Source organism: Haliaeetus leucocephalus, unplaced genomic scaffold (assembly GCF_000737465.1).
Source record: "Haliaeetus leucocephalus isolate CR32 unplaced genomic scaffold, Haliaeetus_leucocephalus-4.0 Scaffold536, whole genome shotgun sequence".
NCBI classification, from domain to species: Eukaryota; Metazoa; Chordata; class Aves; order Accipitriformes; family Accipitridae; genus Haliaeetus; species Haliaeetus leucocephalus.
This window is the reverse complement of record NW_010972972.1, coordinates 7439655-7467633: the sequence shown is the minus strand read 5'-3', so window position 1 is coordinate 7467633 and position 27979 is coordinate 7439655. Positions and strand designations below refer to the sequence as shown.

The following is a 27979-nucleotide window of genomic DNA, read 5'->3' as shown; positions in this document are numbered from 1 at the left end:
GGGTCTGCCTCCATTGCCGTTGCTTGATGCTGCCCAGGTAGGATGCACTGCTCCCAGTATCACCCAAACCTGGGGACATCCAGCCAGGCTTGGTGCAGCTCTTCTCATCCCCTTCAGGGAAGCACACCACTGCTTTCGGCAGCCTTTTCACTGCGCAGTGCCAGCCCTCTTTGGTCAGGAGGTTTTCAATGGCAAACCCTGACTTTGCAGAAGGAGACTATAGACAAAATTAGTCTCAGGCCAAGTGGCCAGAATTGGTCTGCCATGTGATTTCTATCTAGCTGTGCTCTTTCTGCTGTTGTCTTAGAGAATGCAAAGCACGAGTGTGGGACAGGACATGCCTCCCCTGACTTGCAGCCTCTGACAGGATGGAGACAGCCAGGAGCTCCATCTCATGGTCACACAGACCATGGAAGGAGACCCAGACCTCATTTGCATCTGGAAAGATCCAGCATCCCGAAAAGAGGGAGCAGGCAACGCCAAGCTCGGGGACCTGTGTTTGGAAGGGTCAAAGGATGAGGTAGAGTTCAGGCTACTGCAGGGGTTATAAGCCCTATAGGGGATTGGCCACAATATCTTCTCAATTAAACTGAATTAAGAGGTTAGTCAGTAAATGAGCAAGTCAGCTGCACATGTATATGTGTGTGGACTCATTTCTTGAGCCATGAGACAGACACACTGGGGATTCCTCTCAGCAAACTTATAAATGCTTCCACCGCTAAAAGCTGCTGGGTCAGAGAAGCAGGCGACAAACCCGGTGGAAGCGGGGCTGGCCAGCACCACTCCCGCAGGGGCTGGGTGAGTTGGGTACACCTGCTGATTTATCTGGACAAATCTGCAGCAGCAAGCCAGGTAGGTCATCCATCAGTGCACGGATTTTAAATAGGAGCAGCACAAAAGGATTTGCTGCTGCAGTCTTTTCTTTATAAACATTAAAAAAATAGATCTATTTAAAAAGAGAGAAAAAAAAGAGAAAAGAGTCTGGAAAAGGCCCCATGACCCTCTCCAGTTCCATGCTTCTTGACTACATTCTTTACAAAAAAAAGCACCATGAGTTTTGAAAAAGACCTTGGGCAGCCTTGTCTCCCTGCAACAGAAAATTCTCAGACCAGCTTGCACATTGTCTTTGCAGAGAGTTTGCTTTACAACTGAATAAATTTAAGGGTAGACTTCATCCACAGGCATATAGCTTTTATTCTCCTCCGTTCTGTTTGCTTGCTTTCAGAATGGGAATGCGTGGGCAGGGGGGAGTGGGGAGCGAATGTGTGTGTTTGGTTTTTGAAGGTGTTTCTGCAGTCACTCCATGGACCACCTTCAGAAGTCCTACAGAACAGATGTGAACAAAACCCAGTCCGATCTGGCACCCTTGCCATTACAACATGGTTGTACCAGGGTCATCCCTAACAGATTTTTGTCCTGCTTGGTCTTCTGCAAAAATGGATCATCAGTCTGCTTGGGCACTGCAGCTCTATTTTCATCATTGTGTTTCTATCTTTACCATTGGAGAAATTTTCTTTAAGCCTAGGTTGAATTTCTCCTACTTTTTCTGGGATTTAGACTCCTGACTTGTCCTTTCAGAGGACATGTAGGACAATTATTCCTTTCTACTTCACTGTAGCCTTTAACATGTTTCAAGGCTCTTCTCATAGACTGTTCCCCAGGTGAGCCAGTCCCCTCAGCTCTCCAGCTTAACTTCATCCTTATTTCTGAACTCCCTCTAGTTTGCCATTATTTTCCCTAAAGTGCCAGCCACAATGCACTTCAATCTGCAGACCTCCAGCTCAGTCCTTTGACCTTGTGCTTCTTGTTCATCCTACCTGAGGGTGTTCCACTGAACAAGCAATTCTGAGAGTATGATTTGCTCAGAAACTTTAATCTGCTAACATGTTTTATAAATGACAAGAAAGCAAGCAATCAGATTTGCTTGGAAAGATCTACCCCTGATAATGTGATGCTTTCTGGACATGTCACATTCTGCCTGCAAGGTCCTGCTGGAAAACAGCAATTAATCTGGCTGAGAGATGGGTTGCATCCCTGGGAAACAGAAACCCCAGTGCCTCTCCTTCCTGAGGTGAAGGTGATGTGGGCAACTGGACCTCAAAAGCATGGTACTATTGAAACCACATGTAAAGTGGAGCTCTTTGAAGACTGATCTTAAGCAAACTGTTGTGCATCATCCAAGACCCCTTTGTGAGACCTCGTCTGTGTGACTCTAACCAGGCACAGCCAAGAAAGATGCTTTAAAGGAAAATGTAAAGAGGAAAATTGCTTGTGCGACTAGGAGCAGAGCTCTGGTCTTGTGAAAGGGGACAAAGGAGCCGAGGCTCTTTTGCTTAGCAAATGTCAGGCTGGGTTGTGTGGCTTTATAGACACACTGGGGTGCAAATAGCAGGGAGGGAAAAGTGTAATCAGATTTAATTTCAGAGGTGGTAGAAACTGGATGGGAACACACTGAGAGAGGAAAGTAGAGGTAATTTCCCAGCTGTTGGAGCAGGGTGGAAGGTTGGAGCCATCTTCCAGCAGATGCATGAAAGCAAAATATCCTAGGATGCTGACTATCAGTTTTCCTGGGTAAGGTAAGCTGTCACACCTAAAGCAACAGGCACTCGGCTCTGTGATCCAGAAAGTCCTTTTCAGCTCCATCTTTCTAGATACAGAGCAAGACAAATGGGAGCTGAATATGGGAAATCGAATAGTCGGTGCTGATGGAGGCTTTAAAAATTCTCCTGCAGGTCTGGAATAAAACTTCCATCATCTGAGGTTTACTTACTTCCACGTCTCATGGTGGTACATGGAGGAAGAACAAGGATTCTCCTAACTTTTCTCTGCCCATTTTGATGTAGGAACTATGGGTCCTCAATGACACTAGCAAATGTCAGGCTCACAAGAAAGGGAAGGGGTTATTTCACAAAAGGTGCCATTAGTTTGTGAAACTCCTTGCTAAAAGATGGTGCGGGTGCTAAAATTTTGCACAGAAGAGGCTAGATAGGTTTCTGGGGTAGGGTTAATTAAAATGGAAAAAACACATCCAGTCTAGGAAGTCCCTGAGCTTCAAATTGTTGGAAGCTGGGAAAGCACACAGGAGAAGTGTCATGGTATGTTTCCTTTCTCATATTCTTCCCTAAGGGTCTGCTTTTGATGCTGGACATAGGATCGGAGGCTGGATGGACCTTTGGTGTGACCGAGGGTATGGCTGTCCTTGTGTGCCTGGGCTCTCCTCACTTAGGCTCCTGCAGTGACCACCATGCCCCACTCGCACCCCACCAACACCTCGCTGTCGGAGCTGCACCTGACAGGCATCCCGGGGCTGCAGCACCTGCACCACTGGATCTCCGTCCCCTTCTGCATCATGTACCTTGTCACACTGGCTGGGAACAGCACCCTCCTGTGCGTGATAAAGGCTGATCCCTGTCTGCACCTGCCCATGTTCCTCTTCCTGTCCATGCTGGCAGTCATTGACCTGGTGATGTCCACCTCCATTACCCCCAAAATGCTGGGCATCTTCTGGTTTCACTCCACTGCCATGAGCCTGGATGCTTGTCTTACCCAGATGTACTTTGTTCATGCTTTCTCTGTGATGGAGTCGGGGGTGCTGGTGGCGATGGCCTTTGACCGCTACGTGGCCATTTGCAATCCACTGCGGTATTTGTCCATCCTGACTGGCCCCGTTGTGGCTGCCATTGGCTTGGCTACCCTGCTCAGGGCTGTGGTCTTCATGAGCCCCCTCACTTTACAGATTCACCGCCTGCCTCTCTGCAGCCCAGCAGTCGTGGACCACTCGTACTGCGAGCACATGGCCGTGCTCAAACTGGCCTGCAGAGATGCTGCCTTCAGCAACACCTACAGCCTCTCCATCTCCACCTACGTGGGCAGCTTCGACTCGCTGCTCATCGCCCTCTCTTATGCACTCATCCTTCGAGCTGTGCTCAGCCTCTCCTCCCCACAAGCCCGCAAAAAAGCCTTCAGCACCTGCAGCTCACATCTCTGCCTCATAGCCCTCTTCTACATCCCTGGGCTGCTCTCCATGTACATGGAGAGGTACCACCAGGAGCTCCCACCCCACATCCAGGTCCTGTTGGCTGATATCTACCTCCTCATCCCGCCGGCATTCAACCCCCTGATCTATGGCATCAGGACAAAGCAGATTCGTGATGGAGTGTGCAAGGTGATCTCCCAGAGACCCACAGCAGGACGGATTGGGCCTGGCCTTCAGGGCACAGGGCTGGGACTCATGAAGACAAAGTCCGTTCCCTAGAATGGCCAAAACCTCTTCTGGACCTTGATGCGGCTCTCAGTGTACGTTCAGAGCCGCAGGTGCCCCAGGAAACGTTGGCACCCACTGAACTCAGGTCAGCACCAAGGGCTTCAGCAGGTTGTTCTCCTGCTGGTCCCTAGCCCAAGGCAGTGATATTGGCACAGCACCTCTGGGTGGTCCAGTTCCCTCAGATCTCCCAACATAAATAAGGATTGCAGGCACCACCTGACCTTGTTCTGGCAAAATGACCTAGTGCAGCTGAACCACAGAAAACAGCTGTTTCCTTAATATACCACTTTGTGTGCAGTGGAGCCATGCCAAGGGGTGTAAGAGACATGGGATCACAGGAACACGGGATAACTCAGGCTGCAAGGGACCTCAGGAGCTCTCTAGTCCAACCTCCTGCTCAACACAGGGTCACCTACAAGGTCAGACCAGGTTGCTGAGAACATCCCCTCCCTCTCGAAGAAGGTCTGTCAGCCCTGGGGAGCAGGTACCCACACACAGTCACCACCATTCTGAAGGCACAAACACAGCACACACTTTATCTATCTCTCACCAAAGTTAATCACCTGAACACCTCTCTGACTCTCCCCTGTCTCTGTTCCCCACCCCTACAGGGGCGCTATACCAGGGCATCAGTTCAGTAGCATCCAGTTGCCATCTCCTTGATGACTTCTTCATGCTCTGACAGGTAAAGACACCCCAGTGGAAGTGGCAGTTGGTCCCTCTGCACAGGACAAGTGCCGTGGAGGCCAGCACAGACAGCTGAGGTACCCACTGGTCTCTGGGTGTTGCTGCACTGCTCTGCACAGGGGCAAGGAGCTCTGCATTGCTCTGCCAGGCCTCTGTGTGCACCATGGAACTGGTGTTACCTGGGATAGAGTTAATTTTCTTCATAGTAGCTTGTGTGGGGCTATGTTTTGGATTTGCAATGAAAGCAGCATTGATGATAACACACCAATGGTTTAGTTATTGCTGAGCAGCGCTTGCACAGCATCAAGACCTTTTCTGCTCCTCCTCCTTTTGTATCACTTCTTTTACTGGGTTTTGTTTTCCTTTGTTGTTTTGGGGGTTTTTTTTGTCCTCACAAACTGACACGGGGTACTGCCTGCAGGGTGGTGGGACAATCAATACAGAATGCCAGGAAGAGCACTTTGGCACTGCGCGGCACTCACTGTGGGATGTTTAGGGGAGGAACAAAAGGCTGGGAATGGGAGGGATCAGGTTGGATTGGGAAGCAAAGAAGTGTGGGAAAACAGAAGAGAGAAGGGGATGAAAGGGTCCAGTCACATGTAAACAGGCTGTTGGTCAACATGCTGTCAGTCCATGCCTGGTGCCTGATCAGCGCAGGCTGCCCCATTTTCTCATTAAACTCCATTTCTAACAACATCCCTGGGTGAGAGTCCCCTAATCTGTGTGCGTGTATGAGCACCGAGGGCTGAGCACCAGCTGCTGGAGTGGGGAGCATGGACCATAGGGGCCCACGAGCCCAGGGTGCCAGCACCCAGAGAGACCAGGGTGGGTACGTACATCAGTGTGCAACCACCAGCAAACATCAAGCAGGACTGAAGGAAACAGAGATGCGTTGGAGGCTGCATCTCCATCTCACACCCTGAGCATACACACACAGTCCTCTGGGAAAGTGCAGAGTTGGAGACAGGACACAGAAGAAAGCTCTCTTAGGGCAGGGAATGCATCTGCAGAACAAAACCCCCGCTTTAGGAAAACCTCCCCTTTCCAACAAAATCTCTAGGAATTACATTCTCTGCACATCACAAATGACCGTGTCTTCATCTCCTCCCCATCTCACACGTCCCTCATTGCTGAGCCCCTCCCTGCACTGAACAAATCCTGTGCCGTTCACCAAGATTTGGAGGGGGGCAGGAAGCATTGAGAGTGGACACAGAAAAGACAGGACAGGACAGAAGAGGGTCTCAGTGGGACAGAGCAGGGATGGAAGCTCTCCAGGGCAGTTCCACCTCTCCCCTCAGTGCCACGCTTGGCCCTGACACAGCCCAGTCACCACTATAAAATAAATATACCTGCTTGCCTTGTATCAGGTAAAATAACTTTATATGGCTTGCAGAAAAATAAAGGACAAGCTCCACTTCAGAATGGTGTTCCTCTTGTACTGCACTTCTGCTCACACATAGGTTCTTGTCTGTACTTCCGCAAAATCTTTTTTTGGAAAATAAACTGAAAAATTAGGGAAGATTATGGATTTATTCCCTAATGAGCTGGTATCCTGCTAATGATCCTTAAAGGCAGGCCTTACACCTGCTGGAGGTTTGCCATGATGTGTGGTTTCCTTATGCATGATCAGTAGGCATTGTTCCTCACCTATGTACTGCGTGATGCAGCCAAGGCTCAGGACCTGCTCTGAGATCCTACCTCCCTGTGTTGATTCTTGCACAAACTCTTTTCAGGGATTCAACAAACATAAAAGTTTTTTGTAATGGTTCTGAGTGGAGAGAAGAGTGGAAAGCCAGAGTTTCCAAACCATCTTGCTCTCTCTGGCAAAACCAAAAGGATTTTTCTCCACTTCAGATGGACTTCTTAGTTTACATTTTGCACCCAGCAGCCTCTGGAGACAGCCATAACCCTGAGACCCCAATGGTATGACACTACAAGGGAGAGCTAATGAAAGAAACTGAAGCAGTCTTGAAAATTTCCAATTTCTCACAGGACAGACAACCTAACCTCTGCATCCTACATCTGCTGTCCCTTAGGGCATTTCCAGAGCATGGATTAATACCCCAGCTTTGCTGCACTTAGAGATACACAGAGATGTACTGCTGCAACCCTCCGGGTGATAGTCCTACAGGTGAGACAGATACCTGGGCTTATCCTTCTTGGCAGACTGGGATGAGAAGCCTTTGCTTAGGCTGCAAAGCTCTTCTGTGCTATGTTTTTCCATCTCCAAGGACAAGAAGTCACTGTGATCAGGGTTCTTCAGTACTGCTGCAATACTGATAATAATATTGTGTCAGACATTGGCTGCGGAAGAGAGCTCCTGGAAGCAAATATACTCTTGCCTTGGATCTAGGCACCTGGGGATGCAGCTCTGGATTCAGACACATGTAAGTGCCTGGAGGTAGGTGTCCATGCATGCTTGTGTGCATGACTGCTTGGTGTCCAGGCACTGACTACAGCCAGTGGAGACCCAGCCCCTACGGTCAGTGGATCCTAGAGAGTAACTCCTCTCACCCTAGGGCAGAGCCCTACATTTAGGGAGTCAGTTAATCTGTAGGCTCCATGCTCGAGCTCTTCTCTGACTGCAACAGGGTCTCAGACCCTCAGGGTGTCATTCCACTGCCCCTTACTGGGATGTCTCCAGCCACCTGAGATGCTCCCAGCTACCCAAGGCATCCATGTGGGAGAGGCAGACCATCACCCAGGGTTTGCAGGGGCCTGCACCCTGCTGGGTGTAAAGGAAGTAGAAGCCAAGTGGGACGCACCGGGGGGTCTCAGATGGCTCGAGGCACCTGTGTTTAGGCAGCTGAACCGTACCCCGAGTCTTTGTGGAGGGACCCTCATGAAGACATTTAGATCTGTTGTGTTAAACTGGGGCTTGTGCCATCCAAGGGTGCACAGCTCTGTTTTGCAGCAGGGGCTGGTCTGTGTCACTGGCAGTACGTGGGTCTGCTTGGGAGTGTGAGGTGGTGAAAGCAGCCACAGGTTAATCTCACTGCTCAAATCCGGAGTCACACCTCACTCCTGCAGCTGCTGGTTATGGGGATGCAGAGGGTCAGTGCAGTGCAATCATGTGCAATAATTAAAAAGTAATTTTGATCCTGTTTCAGCCTCTAAAATGTCCTAATTCACAGACATTTAGACCAGAAGATAAGCACTTCTGTCCTGACCCGCCTTTTCAGCCAGCAGCTCCTGCAGCAACCCCAAACTTGCGGCTAAGCTGTAGTTCAACTGGAGGGTTCAAAGCCTATGAAAGTCTGCTCTCTATTTTAAAACTTCAAGTGTTGTGTTTCCTTAGTGTCTCCCAATATCTTCTTTATTTCTATTCTGAACTTGTCTAGCTTCTGCCTCTCACTACTGCCACACTGGCCATGTCTAACATTAAATGTTGGCCTAAAAGATGCTGTAGCAGAGCTGTAGACAGGTGAATTTTACTCCATGTTGTTACTAGCATGGGTATTATGAGTCACCCCACAGCTTGCTGCTTGGTAAAGAGCTATCAGTGGATGATCATCCAGGCAATTTGTTTTAACAGGCAGGGATCTGGTGTGGTCATCACCTGCCTGGTCTTTGCCATTGTTGGGGAGAAGCGGCAGAAGCAGTAGCAAAGTTTTGGCACAAATGAATGTGTAGATCCTGCCCACTGTACCCAGACTCTTCCTCTTGTCTCTGCAGGATTGTTCTCTGGAGGTTTCGTGTCATGTCCAAGCTTCTCCTGTCAGAATAAAACCTCAGAAATTAATTTTCTCCTCTGACTACCACCTAGTTTTGCAGGCTTCTCTCATGGGTGAATGACAGAATAAAGACAGAGCAGCAAAAGGCAATTTCATGACCTCACTTAATGTCCCAGAGCACTTTCTGATACCACTTTTTGCCCTACAAACTTGGAGGAACTTCCTACATTGGGCCATTGCAGGGAAGCCAGGGCTGCTCAGGCAAAAGCTCTGTCTGAAGGAAGCTGGATGCTAACCTTTTTCTCTCCTCTTCCAGCTTATTTCAAGATGTCAGCTGAGAAGTGGTGAGCAATCAACAAAGAAACAAGCCTTTCACAAGCAATGAACTGTAGAAGTCCCTTGGTTATCCCTAGTGGCACAACTTGAAACATGAACTTCTTCACCTTATAGGAACTTTCAAGCTATAACAGCCCCATTTATTCAGCATTTCTGATCCATTCCCCCTACCTGGTCATGTTATGCTGTAGCGCTCCCATCTCACACATCATAATAATGATGTGGATCCCTGATTTGGCTCTTTCACTGATGCAGGGACCCCACCTTATCCCCCGTAGTTCTGGACAGCTCAGGGCTCAAAACCGGGCTCCTTTTTTTAAGCACAAAAGCAAGATTCTCCTGCATGGCTTCTGATCCCTTCAACCACCCCAGCCGCAGCTCCTCCTCTTTCATCCTTGTGGGTGTCCCCAGCCTGGAAGCTTTCCCCACTTGTCTGGGCATCCTTTTCTGCTCAGGCTATATCATTGCTTTGGTAGGAAATGGTATAGTTTTGCTTGTCATTGGGGTGGACAGGTCCCTGCGTGACCCCATCCACTGCTTCCTGGGCATGCTGGCGGTCATCGATGTGGTGATGGTGACATCCATCATCCCCAAGATGCTGAGCATATTCTGGCTGAACTCCACTGAGATAGGTTACATGGCCTGTTTCGTTCAGATGTTCCTTGTTCACTCCACAACATCAGGGGAGTCGGGAGTGCTCCTGGCCATGGCTGTTGACCGCTACATTGCAATTTGTCACCCCCTCAGGTACCAAGCCATCCTGAATCGTCAAAAAATTGCCCAAATAGGCCTGGCCATTGTGGTGAGAGCTCTGCTTTTCATGGTGCCCTTGACAGGGATGGTGACAAACCTCCCCTATTGCCGTTCCCGTGTGGTTCCCCATTCGTACTGCGAGCACATGGCCGTGGCGAAGCTGGCGTGCACAGACCCCAGACCCAGTGGGCTTTACAGTGTGGCTGGGTCCTCTCTTATAGTAGGGATGGACATGGCTTTCATTGCTGTGTCCTATGGGATGATCCTTAAAACTGTCCTGGGGAAGAAATCATGCTGGAAGGCCTTCAGCACCTGCGGGTGTCATATCTGCGTGATGCTGCTGTATTACATCCCCGGGACAGTCTCCATCTATGCACAGCAGTTTGGCAGCGGCATATCCATGCATGTACAGGTCCTGTTGGCTGATCTCTACCTGACCCTCCCCACCATGCTGAACCCCATCGTTTACAGCATGAGGACCAAGCAGATTCGTCAGGCAGTGCGCAAAATGCTATTTTCCAGGAAGGTTCATGCCTGACACAGTAGTCAGTGGTTTTCCAGGTGTATTCATCTATGCAAAGACAGCAGCAATTTCATTCCCACTGAATGCACATGGTAAACAGAAGCAATGAAAGGAGGGAGGACTTGTTGGCTTTAATGACCACATGAGACCCTGCTCTGTGATGAGAGTTATTTGGGACTGAGAGCATGAGCAAATATCAGGTACTATTTCCCTTCCTTCTTTCCAGGTGTTACAGAGAAGTAAGCAGCCACCTTTGAGTTTTGAGATGTTCCCAATGCCATGAACAACCCTGTGATAATTTAAAGCAAGATTTCAGGGCTCCAGGTATATTTGTGTCAATACACAGATTCTATTCCAAATGCGGAAATTTCTTCTATGGTGTCTTCTTTAGTCCCTGATGGACTATCAGGACTAGCAATAGGAGACTGCCACACATTGCAGGTGCTGCAGCCAGGGTCTCCTCTCTGGGCTTCTCTTGCACAGAAGGCTGTCCCTCAGTGAGCACAGACCACCTTTTCTGCATTTCTGGGTGATGATGAAAACTGAACATCTTCAAAACTGAGCTCTTCTAAGCATTCTGTCCATCTGACAGTTCACACCAGCTGGGTGAGGAAACCAAAGTGGGGAGATGCACAGTGGTGTTTATCACTGTATCTAGGTGCCCACACCTTGTAGTGGTGGAAATAAACACTGAATGTGCTTGGGGGTACTTATCAATCCTGTGTCTGCTTGTTGTAATGGCCATAAGTCTGCGAATAACTAAATCGAGCATGTCTTGGAGGCCTGAAGGACAGCATGCTGTAGGTGCTGAGGCCTGACTAACTCTTGCTGCCAGTAGACCAGCTGCATCCCAGACTTTTCTGAGCCATCCAGCTATGTCCTATCAGGATTCACAGGCTCTGTCTGGGGGCTGCAGCACCAAACCATGCTGAGACTTCCCCAGGTACAAGGGCCCTCCTGTTCTGGAAGCTGGGATCCAGCTGGGAATGACCCAGACAAGTCAGGTCCCTCCAAAATGGCAGGTTTTATCTGGAAACTGCAGGCACAAGGAGTCCTTCTGAGGCTCTACAGCTTAGCATCAGCAGAGGGAAAGTCCAGCTCTGACCTGGGATAAGGAGATACTCTGCAGGCATTATTTTGAACGGGTACTGGAGGCTCCCTGGGAGAGGTGCAGTTTCAGTCAACATGACGATACACATCAACAGCAACTATCCAAAGTACCAACACCAACAACTCGTATTCCCATACCTTGCCTTTCTTCAGTACTAAGAGGTTCAGCAGGTTCAGAGGTTCAGCCACCCACAAGGGTTCCTGCTCCTCAGAAATAGAAGATGCTCCAGTGACAGAGGGATGGATGCTCTGCACCCACTCTGCAGGGATGCTCCTCCTGGGGTCAGGCTGAAGTCTTCTGGTAACACCTAAAGTACAAAGAGTCAATGTTTTGGGACAAAAGCAGCAGGCTGGTGAGCATTTGCCCAGGGTGTTTTGCCAGGGTTATGTGACAGCTCCCATTAGGATGTTTAAGATACGCAAGTGATGAAATAGAGATAATTCAGCAGAGGTGAATGGCTGTGTCTCAGCAGTGCTCATGGTCCTCTGCTTTGGGGGGGAGAGTTTCATCCAGAGAGAGGAGCCTTGATGCCACTTGGGTCTGAGGGTGGAGGAGGAGCAGAGGGATGAAGTTGAGGGACTGTCTCCATTAACACAAGGATTCAGAATAAAAGCATACAGAGGTGGCATGTCTCCTCCGACAGCAAAGGAGTGGGACAACTCTCATCCTTCTCAGACACATTCAGGGCAGAGGTCCACACGGTCATCACCATCTCCCTTACAGTCATGGCAATGAAAAAGGCAGGTGCAGCATAATTCCTCTGACCTATTTCAGATATCAGCTTCAGGTTGGGATGAATGCTGCTGTAAAGTCACTGTTTGTCTCCATGGATATGAAGGCAATCTGGAGGACTAGCTCCAGTCATAGACTGATACCATGTCTACAACTGCCACCTGTGTTTGTTTAGATGAATCCCACCCAAAATGTCATGTTTAGTCCTCACTTCTACATTAATTTAAAAATTAAACTCACTGAAAGACATTCAGTTTCAAAACTGGTTTGAATGTGTCATTCCTCATGTCAAAAATATTTTTTCCTGTCTTTGTGGTGTTTACCCGATTTTCTGCTGCACTCTTCCCTGACATCTTGAAAAAACAGTTGACAGAATGTTTCTGCTATCCTGAATTTGCATTTTTTGCTATCCTGAATTTGCACATTTCAGCCTTATGCTGCCTGGGGCTTGGGGAGGGGGTCTGTTGGGGGCGAGGACAGCTCATGCCGTGGCATGGCCCTTTGCACTGAGAGCCAGTAGAGACTTCCAGCTACTCGTTCAGCAGAGCCAGAAATGAAACTGCACTTGCATTGCTCCAAGCAGAAACACAAGGTCTTTCATTCTGCTGGAGACTACTTGCACAGCCTATTCATGTCTCCCTTGGTCATCTCCTAGCACCTGCCATTTGTAAAAGAAATTAGATGAGAGAGAATCGACTTGGGACTGAGGCTGTTACCGTCCAGCCCCCTCGCTGAGGTTATTACAAAAGATGCCTGGAGAGGAGTCCTGCTCTTGGGAATCTCCATCCAGGAGGCTCCCAGCAGCATTGCCTGGGGTGATTTATGCACAGCCGTGCAGCTCTGCCCTCCCGCACACAGGAGATGTTTATTTCTCGGCGTGAGTGTCCCCAAGGGTGGCAGCTCTCTGCAAGCAGAGGGCAAGGTGGGTGGCTGTACGGGAGGACTGGCATGAGTCAGGGCATGGCAGGCTGCTCCGGGTGCCTAAGGACGGGTGGCTGGTGGGACTTCAGCATCTGCCCTGTATGCATTCACAGTGTGAGTCCGTTCGTTAGGAAAAAAGGCAACTGCTGGAAAAAATTTATTTCAAGTAGTTTTTCAAAATTTTAAAGTTTCTTATTAAATGAAACTGCAGACCCAAGGCTGCAGAATTCTGATTTTTTAAGTATTTTTTAGGTAAAAATAGGACTTCAGTTTAAAAAAGTAAACAAATAAATACCAAACCTTTTAACCAAAACCAGAAATTGTTTGCTGCAAGAGAGTTGCCTTGTTTCTGTTTGTATAAATTAATCAATAATTAGCTAAATACACATTTTCTGTGAAACAAACTAGATTTTCAACCACGGATAATGTTCTTAATCCCTTGCATACAACAGCAGGCATCTGAATAGAAAGCTGTAGGCACACAGCCAGGGGTTCTCACTGATGGGCACAATTTGGTGAAATAGGCTGGATTATGTCACACATGCAGCTCGGTCGGGGTCGGGTGGAGAGGTGAAGGAGGCAGGCAGCCCACTGGCCCAGAATCCCGACCCAGCTGCGGGACAAAGCATTATTTTGGGGATGTATCCTGCATCCATGGTGCAATTTGTGGAGGAGGAGCGAGTGCCCCAGAGGCACACACCGGACCACCTACATGCTCATCGGTCAGGGCACGGTCCAGAGCTGGAGCTTTGCCTTCGATGTGAACACGTGTCCCAAACACAGTGCTAGCAGCCAGGCCAGGCAGCACTCGCCTTTGTGCCCCGTCCTGAAATAACCTTGTTTTATCTCCATAGGAAAGTGTGTTTGAAGGATGCATTATGCTGCAGTGGGCAATCCCTGCTGCCGCCGAGGTGTCTGTGATGAGAAGGAAAGGGGTGCGAGGGTTGAGGTGGGGAGACCTCAGTCTGGAAGGTGTGACAAAGCAGACAAAATGTCACAGCAGAGCGCAGGGACCATTCCTTCAATCAAGGGGTTCTGTGTCCAGCGCTAATTAACTGTGAGGAGTAAAGAGGAACTAAACTACAGGAAAAAAAGTTGGTGGTGCCTAGGAACCAGTGACAGTGATCTCAATGCATTTCAGCCTGCAATTCTGATTTTTCATTAAAATTCCTTTTTCCCAAAGCTAAGAGAGCTCAAAGGCAGAGGGAATTTAGACAAGGAAACTGTAGAGTAAGTTAGGAGAGGTTTTGAATGAGTTCAGCTAATGGCCAAGCCTGCTACCCTGCATGCTTGTAGAAAAGGATGGCTGTGGTTAGGGAAGTGACTGGAGTACTGAAAGCTACAGCTAAAGCATCATGGACAAAGTGAAATTCGGGAGCTTGTCAGGATCTGCTGGGAGTTAGAAGCTGTTAAGCAGAGAAATCAGACAAAAGCAGACGAAGGCATCTGCCCCTCTACATGGAGAAGAGAGGTCTATGCCTACCTGAGAGAAAGGCAATCAGAGAACTTTATTTTTTAATGTAATTTAATTGATTGGTAGCTGAGAAGGATGTTAAACAGCTTCTGCTAAGAACAGAAAACAAATACAGCAGAAGGTCTGGGTAATTTGCACAAGGGAAAAAGCATCTCTGAGTTGACCAAGGAGGTCTTTGGTCTGTTCTGCCAAACTTTTATGAGTCCTGGCATGCTGCGGTGATTGCAGATGCTTCCTCAGGCCATTACTTTAGTGAGAAAGTATGATGATGTGATTAGCTGCAGATCGCTTAGCCTGACGTCAATGCCCAGCAGAATGCTCAAGAAGTTAACAGGAGATTTGGTCAATAAAGAATTAAAGGATTGGAATCAAATTAAATTATGGCAATCAACGTGGCTTTGCAGGAAACAGCTCTTGTCAAACAAACCTGATTTCATTTTCTGATGAGATAGCAAGTTTAGTTAATCAACGTGTGCATGTGTGTGTGTGTTTGAGTACTGTACACAGAGTTATCTAAAAGAAATGTGCCTCCACCACACTGCTTTCGGGTGAGCAGCTGACACAATGCAACATCTGTGAAGCATCAGCAAAGTGGATGAAGAACTGGATGATTAAGAGACCTCAAAATGAAGCTGTCAGAACCATCATCACAAAAAGTTTGTGTTTTTGCAGGGGTGCCACAGTGGCTGGCTCTAGACTAGAAGGTATTCTGTACAACTTTCATCAGTTGTCCCAAAATCAGCACAAATTGTGTCTCAAATAATGCCAGGGAAAGGCAAGTCCCACAGAGCAGTCTAGAGAGCTTGGCAGACTTGGTCGTTCAAAGGAACCACCTGCAATAAGCTGAGGAAAGTCAGGCAGGTTTTCAGAGTGGAGCACTGTATCCTGGAGAACAGAGGCTCTGGAAAGTAGCTGACAGCACAGTGAGAGGGTAACACTGGGACCCAGAGGGCTAGTGCAATTTTGGATGCATAAATAAAAGGGAAATGGAAGAGGTTATATTTTTTCAAAAAAGTGTTGAAATCTTGGAGATATGCAAAAAAAAACCCCTCTCAATAAGACAGCTAGTGGAACAGGTGAGTGGAGAGGAGAAACTTGCAGTGCTCCAGGTCTTTAATTTATTAAGAATAACTCCTTGGTCATGGGAAGTACATACCTTCATGCAGTGAAGGTGCTCTGCCATAAAGGGTTCTCTGGCCAAGCATATGAAGGTAGAGGAGGATGCTGTGGCTGGGAGGAGTAGACAGGCAATGTCAAACGGGAAGAAAAGCACATGGTTATAACCATGAGGATGATTAGCACTTGAGGCAAAAATCAAGGGATGGAGGTTCTCCATCTCTGGATGCCCACAAGCCTGCAATAGTGCAATTTCTTTCAGGAAATCATACTTTAACAAATCCCATGTTATTGGGCTCCAGAGAGGAAAAAACAGGTGTACCTCCACTGTTTTTGACAGGACAGCATTCTGCATTAGTTTGGCCTTCAGTCTCATGGATAGATGAGTGTGGAGGAGGGGTAGTACCAATTTAATTCTACCCTCCTTGACTGTGGCTAGCAGCTAGAGGCTGTCAATGATGCTTGTGTCCCCTTAGTGTCAGGTGACAGCTCGGAACATTATTTTTCTGGCTGCATTTTCTCTCAGCCCAGTTTCACCATGGACACATCGTCTAGGTGCAGCTTCTGCATGACCCAAAGTAGCAACAGGATGGAACTTGTGCGATCTGGACCCATATGCCCGGTCCTCTCTCTGAGCAGGGCACAGGGAGGGAGGACTTGCTTCCAAGTCCTTGCAGCAAGTCCTTAAGTCCTGCCATTGAACTGTTCATGAAGGCTGGGCAAGGGCTAAAGAGCCTGGGGTCACTTTGCCTCACTTCTGTTCACTGATAGTGGCGATAGTGGCTGGAAGCCATGACAGGGCAGGACACCGTGGTGCCAGCCTTTAGACAGATGTGTGTAAGGCAAAAGCTAGAGGTAAATCAGAGGGGCTGGAAGGAGAAGCAGAAGGATAGGTGGCCCCATGCAAGCAATAGGACAGCCAGGATTCTCCAGTGATGTGTCCTCTGGAAAGCACTGACCACAACATCCATTTAAAAGTCTGACCATAGATAATGGGTTCTGAAAGTTTTTCCCCAAATAAATACAACAAAATTGTGTGATGCTTAAGAACTGCAGTGTGCACAGTTTTATGATCAAACTGATGGCAGCAAAATCCCAACCTTTCTATCACTGTTACAGGGAACTAAAGATGAGAACAAGGATGTGGCTTGGCCCACCTGCGCCATGTCAACCAACAACCGATCCAACACCAACTCTTTGCCTTTTCTCCTGACGGGCATCCCTGGCCTGGAAGGTCTCCACATGTGGATTTCCATCCCATTCTGCTTTATGTATATCATGACCTTGCTGGGAAATAGCATGGTCCTTCTTGCTGTGAGGCTGGACAAAAGCCTCCATGAGCCTATGTACTATTTCATTTCCATGTTGGCTGTCATCGACCTCATCTTCTCAACTGCTGTAGTTCCTAAAATGTTGGGTGTATTCTGGTTGGACTAAAGAAAGATTGGTTTTGAGGCCTGCTTCATCCAGATGTTCTTCATCCACACTTTCACTGCAGTGGAGTCAGGGGTGCTCCTGGCAATGTCCTTTGTCCGCTATATAGCCATCTGCAAACCTCTGAGATACACCACCACCCTAACGAGCTCAAGGACCATCCAGATAGGACTGCTGTCTCTGGCCAGGGCAGCCAGTGTCATGACACCTTTGATGTGCCTCCTCACCAGCTTACCCTACTGCAAAACCAGAGTCATCCCTCATTCCTACTGTGAGCACATGGCCGTGGTGGAGCTGGCCTGTGCCGACCTATCTGTCAGCGATCTCTACAGCCTCGTTGTGGCAACACTATTGGTGGGGACAGACTCTGTCTTCATCACCTTCTCCTATGGCATGATCCTCAGGTCTGTGATGAGGCTGCCGTCCCAAGAGGCTCGTCTCAAGGCCCTCAGGACCTGCGGGTCCCATGTTTCCATCATCCTGCTGTTTTAAGTAGGTGGCCTTCTCTCCATGTACCTGCAGATGTTCTCTTTCGGCTTGGCACCTCATGTCCAAGTCCTGGTGGCTGATTTCTATTTGACAGTCCCTCCTATGCTCAACCCCCTCATTTATGGCATAAAGATGAAGCAGATCCAGGAAGGGATCTTCAGACTGCTGGGGAAGTTGGCAGGACTCAATATCTCACAAGCTGATAAAGACCAGTCAGATGTTGAGAGAGGTAGGCACCGCCAGAAAATAATTTATCCCATCCTAGAATAGGTGTGAAGTTAAGTGCAATGAATTATCCCCCAGAAATGTCCGTCTCTCTCCAGTGACTAGAAAGTGAACCTAGACCAGATGCCTAATGCTGACAAGGCGATAGATTATTCACATGAAACCAATGGGCCAGTCCTGATGAGTGCTGGGCAACTGTCCCTTTGGCCAATGCACTCCTGTTTTCCGAGATATCACTGGGAAGTGTTACATTGTGGTAGCTCTCTGATGTCACTAGCAGCATTTTAGACCCTGTGGCCCCAGTACTCATGATTTCACAGAGAAAACTGCCACTGACTTGGCTGTGAGCAGGATTGGGCTTTGTGAAGTGAGGGATCTACTCTCTGCCCACTGCAGATGTCAAATCAATGATAAAACAGTGCTGGTGGTGCAAGTCCTGACTAGTTAGGGAGTCCTGGCTGCTGGTGAGTTTGGGGGACAGCATTTGCCCCGGCACCGTGCGAAGGTGGAGAAGAGCCCTGATTGCTAACGAAGCAGATGCTTTGGTCTGCCCTCACGCAGGTGACACGTGGCGGCTCAGTGCAAGGGCCACCAGCGGCAAAGACCACCCTGCTGCAGCTCGGCCCAGCCAAGCCCTGCAGGGTCCCCTCTGCAAACAGCCCCCAGAGCAGCCCATGCAGGGGGCTGTGATAGCAGGGGGCTGGGCGTGTCCCTGTCACTGGAGCTCTGCCTGTGACACTGAGCTGCTCCCAGCTTGTGATTTCCCACTTGCTCCTGGCTGAGGCAGCTCCAGTTTGTCCACCGAGGAGCCCCAAGGAAAGAGGCACTTTCTCTTGTTTACCTACAAAGTAGCCGTGAGAGCAACAGGTAGATGCATCGCAGCTGAGTAATTAGCCTCAGGACACTTCCAGCTATTAGCAATAGCTCACTTGCTAATTTTTAATCTCTCCTTCGGGTGAAGTGTCCAAAGCAAACAACAGTTTAACCCTGTGAGTGCTGGCGGGGGTAGGTGCCTGCCAGCAGAGCTGTTTGGAGATGGGGCATGGAGACCTGCGCTGCCCACCGGCCTCTGCAAAGGTACCCAGCCCCGGCCATGCGTGGAGGTCTCTGCTCCCTCCGGAGCTGGTTGCAGAGTTGCAAAGCCTTTAGTGCGAGGCCAGCACCCCTGAACCACCACAGCACCTCGAGATGGGGACGCTGGTTTGGCTGCAGCTCCCTGAGCAGTGCTGGTGCAAATTCCTCGAGTGTGGCAGCAATACGCAGACCTGTCTGTGGGATGGCATGAAAGAGCTGGATGAGCATGCACAAATTAAAAGGTTTCAGCCCATACTGCCCCTGGCAAGTGCAGCACTGGCTGCTCAGGGCCCCGGGTTGGGCACAGACCCCAGCTCCCACCCATCCTCCTGCCTGTTCACCCCCTGCCTGTACCAGCCCAGAACCTGCACCATTCCTTCCCACCATTGTCCATGCCCCAGCCTCAGGCTACTCAAAATTAATGTATATTTTAATCCCAGCTAAATTAACACTATTCAGTGGCACATCCTTACATGGCTGTAGTATACAACCCTTCTTGGGATCTGCAGCACAAAATGTCCCTTTTGGAAACACCACCCAAGCCCAGACTGCCAGCAGTGGGTGCTTGAGGTGCCACTGGAACAGGTTTTCTCATTTCACCATGGCATTTTCAGCCCCTAAAAATGTCCCAGCCCTGGGGCTGGTTTTGGGTGAGGGTAGCTCTGATTTTTACAGACCTCTGAAAAGTCCGGACTTGGCTGCTGTTCTTCGTACCAGGCAGCTGCCCCACGGACCCAGGGAAGCTGCACGAAGTCTGCAGCTGCCCTGAGCATGGGGAGCTGGAGCAAAAACTCCCCAGCACCAGGGGAGGGCTTAGGGGTCCCCAGGAGAGTCTCTGCCTGGCCATAGCAGGCACCGGGGGACAGGGAGGCACAGCTGCCCAAACACACGTCCCTCTGCAAAGAGGACAGAGGGTCCCAGAGCCACCAGTGCCCCCATGCAGGGCTGGGGGGGTGTTGGAAAGGAGTTAATTATTTTGGGCGGGGGTGTGTCTGGAAAGAGGGACTGGGGTCCTGCGTGCAGGTCTCTCCCAGTGGTGCGATGGCCGAGGAGATGCGGGGACAGTCACACACACACACACACACACCCCAGTGCCACCAGCCCTGGCTCCAGCCAAGAAGCTGATGCAAAATCCTCAGCAAAGCATCATTGGTTGCAAACCCACTAATTGGCCCCTCGGCAGCCAGCCGGGGGGGGCCACGGACCGCAACAGCCTGGTCACCAGCAATCAATCCTCCTGTGGCCCTGTGCTGTAATTACCATCCAGCTCGTTATCACTAATTGGACTACTCCCAGGAAGGGAGCCTGATGGAAAAAAAAAAATAAACAAAATTCAATTGCTCTTAACTTTGGCTTGTTTGAAAGGCCAGGGAGGAAAATAAGTCAGAGGGCATAAGACATCTTGGAGGGATGCTCCTGCCTCATGTCACCGGCCCCACAGCCCAAAATCTCTGCCCACGGCAAGGGGACAGTGCACAAGTCTCCTGCTGAGGCTAACATCATGTGCCCTTCTGCAGGCAGGATCAGGCTGAGTCCCTGAGTGAGATGTGCTGGGCTCACTGCCAGCGCAGCGATGCTCCATCACAAAATACCATGCCCAGCTCCACTGTGGGGAATGCTGGAGGGTCCCAAGCCTGGGAATGGCTCTTCCCCAAGCCAGGAGCCTGTTCCCCCCCCAGGGGGTCATGCTGAGTGCCTTGGGTGCGCGGGACCAAGCCATGCTCCAGCCTCCACTTCCCAAGGCCATCTCTTGCCCAGCATGAAATGCTGGGGGTGCCCTGATATTTGTCCCCACTGCCCCCATTTTAGGGGGGCTTGTGACCTACAGCCATGCCAGCGATGCACAGCTCAGGCTACAAGCATCTCCAGGGACTGTGCAACATGGCCAGGTATGTGCCGGGTCTGTGGGGGAACAGCCTTGATGGCTCTCCTGGCTTCATGGGACATACTGGGCAGCTCTTGGGGCTGCTCTGAAAGCAGCTTCCTAGCAAATCCTTCAGCTTGTGACTCCCAAAACCCGAGTCCCCTCCCCACCAGGACAGCACTGCCCTGGGTATGGACCCTGCTCAGCATCCCCATGGTGCATAAACCACTCTGCACCGGGGACCCTGCACTGTGCACCCTGTTCCCCCAGGGGTCTGCTGCCCTGGAGCTGCTTCAGGAGCACAGTCAGGAGAAGGCAACCTGCCAAACTGGTCTGGACTGGGATGGGGAGTTCTCGCAGCCCCATCCCAGCCACCCCTGCACCCTGTCCCCAACACTGCAGCCAGCTGCCCTTGACTCAGCTCCAGTGTCACCAGGCCTTTGCTGAGCGGGGTCAAGGCCAGGTCCCAGCAGAAAGCAAGCTGCAGAGCACTGCAGGGTGGTTTTTTTCAGGGCCATGGAGGCAGCAGCAGGAGCTGAGTGTGTCGGTGACAGGCCCCTTGGCCGCCTCTTCGTCCGGCTCCCATCCCAGCTGGTGGGCTGGAACAAGCCCCAGCATGTCCGGGCAGGTAAGGAGTGGCCAAGGGGATGGCAGTGGTCAGGGAGAGAGTCTGGACTGCAAAATGCCCCCCTTCTACTGCATCCCCCTGTGTGGGCACAACCCCAGAGCAAAATACCCTGGCAATGGGGTGTCCTGGGTACCCCTAGAGCATTTTATCCTGGGGGGAACAGAGAGGCGAGACTGGAGAATGGTCTGAGCCTGTGAATGGCTGTGGTGGGGCTGCTGGGCTGAGCCCCCGGCAAAGTGACATGGACCCTGGGGTGTGTCAGAGCCACCTGCGTTGCTGGGATGATGTCCTGAAGCCCCTTCCATGCTCGGATGGTGGGCTACATGGAAAGACAACATCACACATGCCACACACAGTGTCAGCCCCTCTTGCAGAGGGGCAGTGGTCCCCACGGTGGGGCCGTGCAAAGCCCAGCTCCTGGAGCAGATTTCCTCCCTGCCCCGAAATTTGCACAACTGGCAGATGAGCCAGGAGGACGGTGGCAGCAGGAGCACGTGCCCCGTCCCGGGGTTGCAGATGTAGCGAGAGGAGAAATGACCAAACCTGCCAGCTCTGGGCCGGTGGGTCAGCGAGGGCCGTGGGGGACAGTTTCAGGTGCAGAGGGGTGTGTGTGTCCGGGTGATGCCCTGCACTTCTCCAGCACCTCTCTGGTAAGTCGTGGCCCTTCCAAGCTGCCGGCATCTCTGCAAGGCTGGCAATTGCTCTGCTAACTCAGCGAGCCCAGGGAGGGCAGCCCTTCCCCGCTGCTCCCGCTGCTGCTGCTCGCCCTGCCAGCCTAGCTGGGAGGTGAACAGAATAAATGAATGCGCCTGCAAAACTATTCCCTCTGCTCTGAGCAAGCGGGCGGCCAGGCTGTCCTGGGGACACCGCGGTGGCAGCGGGCACGGCACCAAGCGTGGAGCGCGGGAGGCACCTCCTGGCCAAAAGGCAGCACTGCCATCCCCTGCCATCCCTTGTACTGCCACCACCTCCCTGCCATCCCCTGCCATCCCCTGTACTGCCACCACCTCCCTGCCATCCCCTGCCATCCCCTGCACTGCCACCACCTCCCTGCCATCCCCTGCCATCCCCTGTACTGCCACCACCTCCCTGCCATCCCCTGCCATCCCCTGCCATCCCCTGCACTGCCACCTTCCCAGTGCCAGAGTTGCCAATGCTGTGCCTGTTCAGTGCCAAAACTACCAGCCCTGGCTGCCTGGGCAGGCAGGAGGGCTGCGCCGCTTTCCCCAGCAATGTGCAGCCCCTGCTCTGGTTTGGGACAGCATGTGAAAACCGGGGTCCTGTTTGCCCAGGAGCTTTTAAAGACTTTAATGGTAATTTTGGTTTGGTCCCCTCTCCAGCCCTGGTCCCTGTGTGGGTGCAGGGGCTGCAGTGGGGAGTGAAGGCTGGGTGACATGGCCAGGGAGAGATGGGCAGGCAGTGGCAGAGGACAGCACCAACCTGCCGCCATTCCTGCCAGCGTGCTGTGCTACACTGCAAGGATGGGGCGACCCTGCAGCACCCCACGGCCCGATGGGGCAGCCTGGGAGAGGCCCAGCAAGGGATGGGGCTCTGTGCCCTCTGGGATAAAGGGGAACAGCAGAGAGCAGAGCCCTGACAGCCCCACAGCCATCCCCGTCCTCTGCTGCCACGGTCCCCAGCACCCTCTGCCCCTCTTCCCTGGGAGAAGGGACTGCAGCCCCCTCTCCTCCACTCCCACCCATGTCCAAGTCTCTCCCCCACCCCATTTCTTATCGGTGCTTCCTCTCCCTCCACCTGCAAAGCCCTGCGGGCTGACACCACCACAGGGACAGTGCTCCTCTTCCTGGACCGCAGCCCAGCAAGGCAGGGGGACACAGTCCACCCAGCCCCTGCCCATAGGGACATCCCCCAGTGTAAACCAGCACCAGCCTCAGCTGAAAGCGTAAAGCACCAGCACATCCACCTGATCCTCCCCGACCCCTTTGCAACGTGGGCAGAGGCGAGCATCCCCTACTGCCAGGAGCTGCCACGTCACTGGTGCATGGGCAGCACTGTAAGCATCCCTCAGCCACCAGCATGGGGGGCTTCCAGCTGAACTTTACAGCTAGGAATTGTCTATGGACAGCTTTGATGCTGCTCTAACACCTGTGAACATTTGACTGGTTTTCCTGAGCTGTTCTCCAACCCAAGTCCATGCCTTAAACTCTCTTGGCCTTCAAAACAGCCTGTGCCAACAGTCCCCGGACTGTAGTACCATGGCTGGGACCTGCTTAGGGGATGCTCATTGCATGCAAATAGCCAAGCCTGTAGGGCAGGACTACATGTCCAGGAGCCTTTCCTGGTGCTGTTTGACAGAATTTGCTCCCAGGTCTTTATAGGTCTGGCCAGGATCAGCCCAAAGAGGCCCTGTCTGTGACTGGGGTTTTAGATGCTCCCACCACCCAGTGACAACCACATTGTAATGGACTCCATCACCAGAGGCAAACCTGAATAAGATGCTTCATGTTGTGCTTTTCCTACCTGCCCTATTGCCAAGACTCCTACCGATCCTGTGTGCTACAGCATGCACAGTTAAATGCAAACAGTGCAAGAAGTGATGTAAAGAAAGAGGCTGCAGAAACAGCCTCAGCTTCCATGGAAACCCAGAGCAAGCTCACAGCTTTCATACTTCAAGTGCCAAAGGTGACAGAGTAGTCCAGATCAGATGGTGGGAGCAAGGAAATCTGCACAGCATCACCTGGTCCCACTCAGAGGTGATGGTGGGAGCGGGGTGTCTGCCCCAAGCAAAGGGACAAAGACAAAGATTGTGGTGGAAAGCCACGAGGATTGTGGAGGTAACAGGGTGTAGAAAAGTCAGGCACCCAAACTGGGAGATGCTGTCAAAGTCCAAGATGAAGCTGAACAGCAGTTTTGGAGGGTGGTGACAAGGCACAGAGGATGAAGAGCAGAGGACAACAGATCTGTGGGCCAAGGAGGCCCTCTTCCACCTGAATATCTCCAGGTGGTGGTGGACCTCTCCAGGAGGATCCAGTGAGAGGGAACCTCTGTGGGCTCTTTCATTTTGATGTCTTCTCTCGGGGGGCTATGAAACTGCAGCACTCAGACCTGGAAAACAAAGCAAATGGACAAACTCACAAAATTGGGATTTGTGTAAGTGTATGGATTTGATGTATACACGCTCGTCCTGCAGCCTTTCTGTGTGCACCCTCCTGTCCTCGCTCCTGCCAGCCTGTTCTCATGAACCCTGACAGGACTTTACTCACTTGAGGTTGCTCCTCTCCACCGTGTTGGCAGGAGTGGGAGGCGGCAGCAGCACAGTCACGAAGGCATTGCTTTCTTCGGGGCAGAGACAGAGCAGCAACCACAGGGTTGATCCCACCCGGCATGCTGGAGGAGCATCGCATCTGCCGCCCACTGCCCCGCCAGCCAGGACGCTCGCAGAGCTCTGCAGAGCTGGTCCACAGCCAGGACCTCTTCACCCCGGCGATCACATAGAGCAAGGGAGCAGTATTTATCAGTCTCTCGAAATCCTCAGGAGAGAGCTAATGAGTTTGCCTCTCTCAGAGACAGCAGCAACAGTAGGAACAGAAATTGCTGATGTCTTGTTCTTTACAATATCACAGCCCCAGGGCCCTGCAGCCCGGGCGAGTGGCTGCCTCGGGGGGAGCAGGGGCTCAGGGCAGGCAGGGTGCCTGTGTGGGAAGGGATCCTCTGCTCAGGGGGCTGAGATGCCCTTTCCCTTCGGTCTGTGCTTAGGGTGAGGCTGGCAGAGAGACCCCGTTCATCGGGCTCGGGAACACCAGTGCCCGCTCCTCCTGGGCCAGGAGGAGTCCTGAGCCCCAGGCCTTGCTGGCACGACTGCCTGCACACATCCCAAAAAATGGGCTGGAACAGACCATGGAAGGCCACTGGGTCAGTCCCTCTGTATCTGACTCAGTGTTCTCTGTGCTAAATTTCACCAGCCCCTTCAGCTCTGGACACCTTTTCTAGACCCCTGATGATTTTTGTCCCTTTCCTGGCTCACATCATGCACTGCTGGTCTTCTCTTGAGATCCCAACTGGATGCTCCTTGTGCTGCCAGCTGCAGATCCAGTTCACGGGGCATGCAGCTGGATGAAAACATGTCCCTGTGCTGGTTGGACACCTCACAATGTGATGTCTAAATAGGCACCTTTCCCAAATTACCTGACTTTGGCATTTGTTTAACGCAACATACTTGCCAGGTGGCCACACTGACTGGCATCGATGACCTTCTGGTCTTTGCAGCATGACCCTGATGCCACTCTCTTCCCAGTGACAGAAAGCCACTTATCCAGGACTAGTGAAACACCACCATGTCCCAGCTTCCAGATTTTGGGCCAGATCCCTCTCAACCAATTCAAATATGAAGAGAAGTTGGACGGTCGGTTCAAAATCATTACCTACAGTGGATGATCAGACACTTTGTCCCCAAAGGATCTAAAGTGCTTCTTAATCTGCCTGTGATGCTGGGGCAATGGCTGGCTTCTCTTCAAACACATTGCTCAACCAAACACCTCCCTCTTCTCTGCAGCATTACCAGCAATTATACCACATCCATCACTTAGAGTATTTTTTCTGGTTTATATTAATTTTAAAATATTTTTGCAATGTATTTGGTTGGGGTTTTCCTTCCCTCACCTTCACTCTGCAGTCAGGAATCTTTCCTAGAGACTTTGGCTTTTTTTTTTTTTTTTTTTTTTTTTTTTTTTAGCATTCATATTGACTGCTCCCTAAATATCTTCTATTGTGTAATAGATGGTGGGGGGCACTTATAAATCCTCTGCCAAACCATGATTTAATTTTTGCCCAAGTTGTACTCCTCTGTGACTCATCCAGTAAATGATTGCTGGCTTGAAGAGAAGAATAACTAGACTTGAGTGGAAATAGGGTAAAATATCAAGGGTTGACCCAAAGGAGAGGGGGATGCCAGACCCACTGCCTCTGATAACTCCCGGCCATGGGACCAGCCTAGCCCAGCCCCTGGTAAAGCAGTGGATGCCCCCAGGACAGCTCAGGAGAAGGATATGGTGACCCGACAAGAATTCTGCAGAGGAGCAGTGACCAGGAGAGATGACATCAGGCAGCACCGACAAGGGACGTGGACATCTTGGGGCTCATTTGATGTTGCCATTAAGGACCTTATCAGAGACAGCAGGGGCTGATGAAACCTGCTGACAGCCCAAGGCTGGAGGTGTCACCCAGGGGGGGATGGGGATTTATCGCAGGGCACGAGAGGAGGGAGGTTTCAAGACCTCATACTGACATCCAGATTGCCAACAAAAATCTTTAATAAAGTGGAGGAGGAAGCAATTGATGGAAGTCCTTGCTGCAAACAGCCTCGAGGCCACCCAATTAATAACGCTGCCTTGAGCAGAGCAAGTGACTCATGAGCCACTGCATCCTCCGGTGCTCCCCGCTCATCCCTCACAGAGCAAGGTTTAGAGCTCTCTGTCAGAAACCGTGGAGAAATCCACCTGTGGCAAAGCCCACACACTACAGTGGAGGAACATATAATCCTGCAGGAAAAAACAACCGGTTTCCTTGCCAGAAACCTGCCTCCTGTAAAACCAAGCTGACGGGCATGAGCTCTATCTTCAGCCTCTGGCTGTGCATTGGCAGAGTCCCCCATTAATGCTCCTTCCCCATTTATGGGGTGCACCCCAGGGCTCTGGGATGTGGCCCTGTGCGAGCGGAGGTCCCAGGCTGGCAGAGATTTGGGGTGCCCTGAGGGAGCTGGGTTTGGGTCTAAGTCCTAAATCCTTGAGCTGCCTTTCTCATTGCCCATCATTCCTCCTCCTCCTTTGCCTCCACCCCACTCTTTTGGTGTCCACATTCATCACCTCCTCCTTCACCCTTTCTGCATGTTTTTGCCAGGGATGGCTTTTTGTCCCAGTACCCTTTGTAGTGCAGGGTTGGGGCCCTTGAAGGTATTACTCAAGCAGCTCCCGGTCTGCACCGCCACCTCCCATTTCAGATGGAGTCAGACTCCCAGCCCTGGGACACCTGCCCACTCTTCTCCCAAGGGAAGTCACAACAACATTCCTCTCCCATTGGGTGTTTTGGTGGCTACACATTGTTGACGAGTCAGCTTGTTGACATTCACAACCCTGAGGATGTGTTTAAAATGAGCCTTTCTGGGTCAAGGCTGCAGGGAAGTTGCACAGCGGCTCGGAACACGGTTCCCTGCTGAGCTCGTGGGACTGATGCTGCCTGAGTCATGTCTTAAAAACTGGGCTCCCCTGGGACGCCCAGCTCTCACAGACACCCCCAAGCACTGTGTCAGGAACTGCGATAAACAGCTTTGCCGGGGGAGAAACCGCCGAGTTGCCGGTTGTGGTCTGGGAACGCCTCGCTGCCACCGTGCCTCAGTCCTGGCAAGTGCCTTTCCATGCAGGAAAGTGGCCACCAAGTGACCCTGCACTATGGGACGCTCCCGAGGAGAAACCCCCTCCTCCAGCCACTCTGGACCTGGCTGAGCACGGAGCCCTTTCCTGCAAAATGGTGCTGGCAGCGCTTGGTTTGCTCTGGCCGAAGGAGAGCAGGAGAGGGCTGGGCTGCTCAGCTGGTGGGTGCTCAGGAAGCAAAGGAGCGATGTAAAAGAAAGGTTGCTGTCAAGCCCAGGACAGCAAACTAGACTCATTGTCAGAGCAATGAGATACAGGAGCAGCCGCATAAAAGGGGAAAACAACCAA

General features: G+C 51.2%; 4 protein-coding genes across 4 annotated transcripts in view; 3 read left to right on the top strand and 1 right to left on the bottom strand.

The window, feature by feature from the left end:
* Positions 1-3244: 3244 nt before the first annotated feature.
* On the top strand, positions 3245-4255 carry LOC104837570 (olfactory receptor 52K2-like). Its single transcript, XM_010576776.1, has one exon. It carries the CDS (start codon positions 3245-3247, stop codon positions 4253-4255), a length of 1011 nt encoding a protein of 336 aa, XP_010575078.1.
* Positions 4256-9304: 5049 nt separating this feature from the next.
* Positions 9305-10252, top strand: LOC104837569 (olfactory receptor 52I2-like). The gene has a single exon (XM_010576775.1). It carries the CDS (start codon positions 9305-9307, stop codon positions 10250-10252), a length of 948 nt encoding a protein of 315 aa, XP_010575077.1.
* A 6397-nt stretch (positions 10253-16649) lies between these two features.
* Positions 16650-17804, top strand: LOC104837517 (olfactory receptor 52K2-like). Its single transcript, XM_010576705.1, is given in 1 exon segment — positions 16650-17804. A coding segment is annotated over 1 exon segment (1029 nt). The 5' UTR covers positions 16650-16755; the 3' UTR covers positions 17785-17804.
* Positions 17805-24331: 6527 nt separating this feature from the next.
* Positions 24332-27979, bottom strand: part of RRM1 (ribonucleotide reductase M1) — a 30557-nt gene continuing 26909 nt past the window's right edge. The window contains exon 20 of the transcript XR_774940.1: positions 24332-24371. The gene's annotated coding sequence lies outside the window, so the exon portion shown is untranslated. The remainder of the gene's footprint in view (positions 24372-27979) is intronic.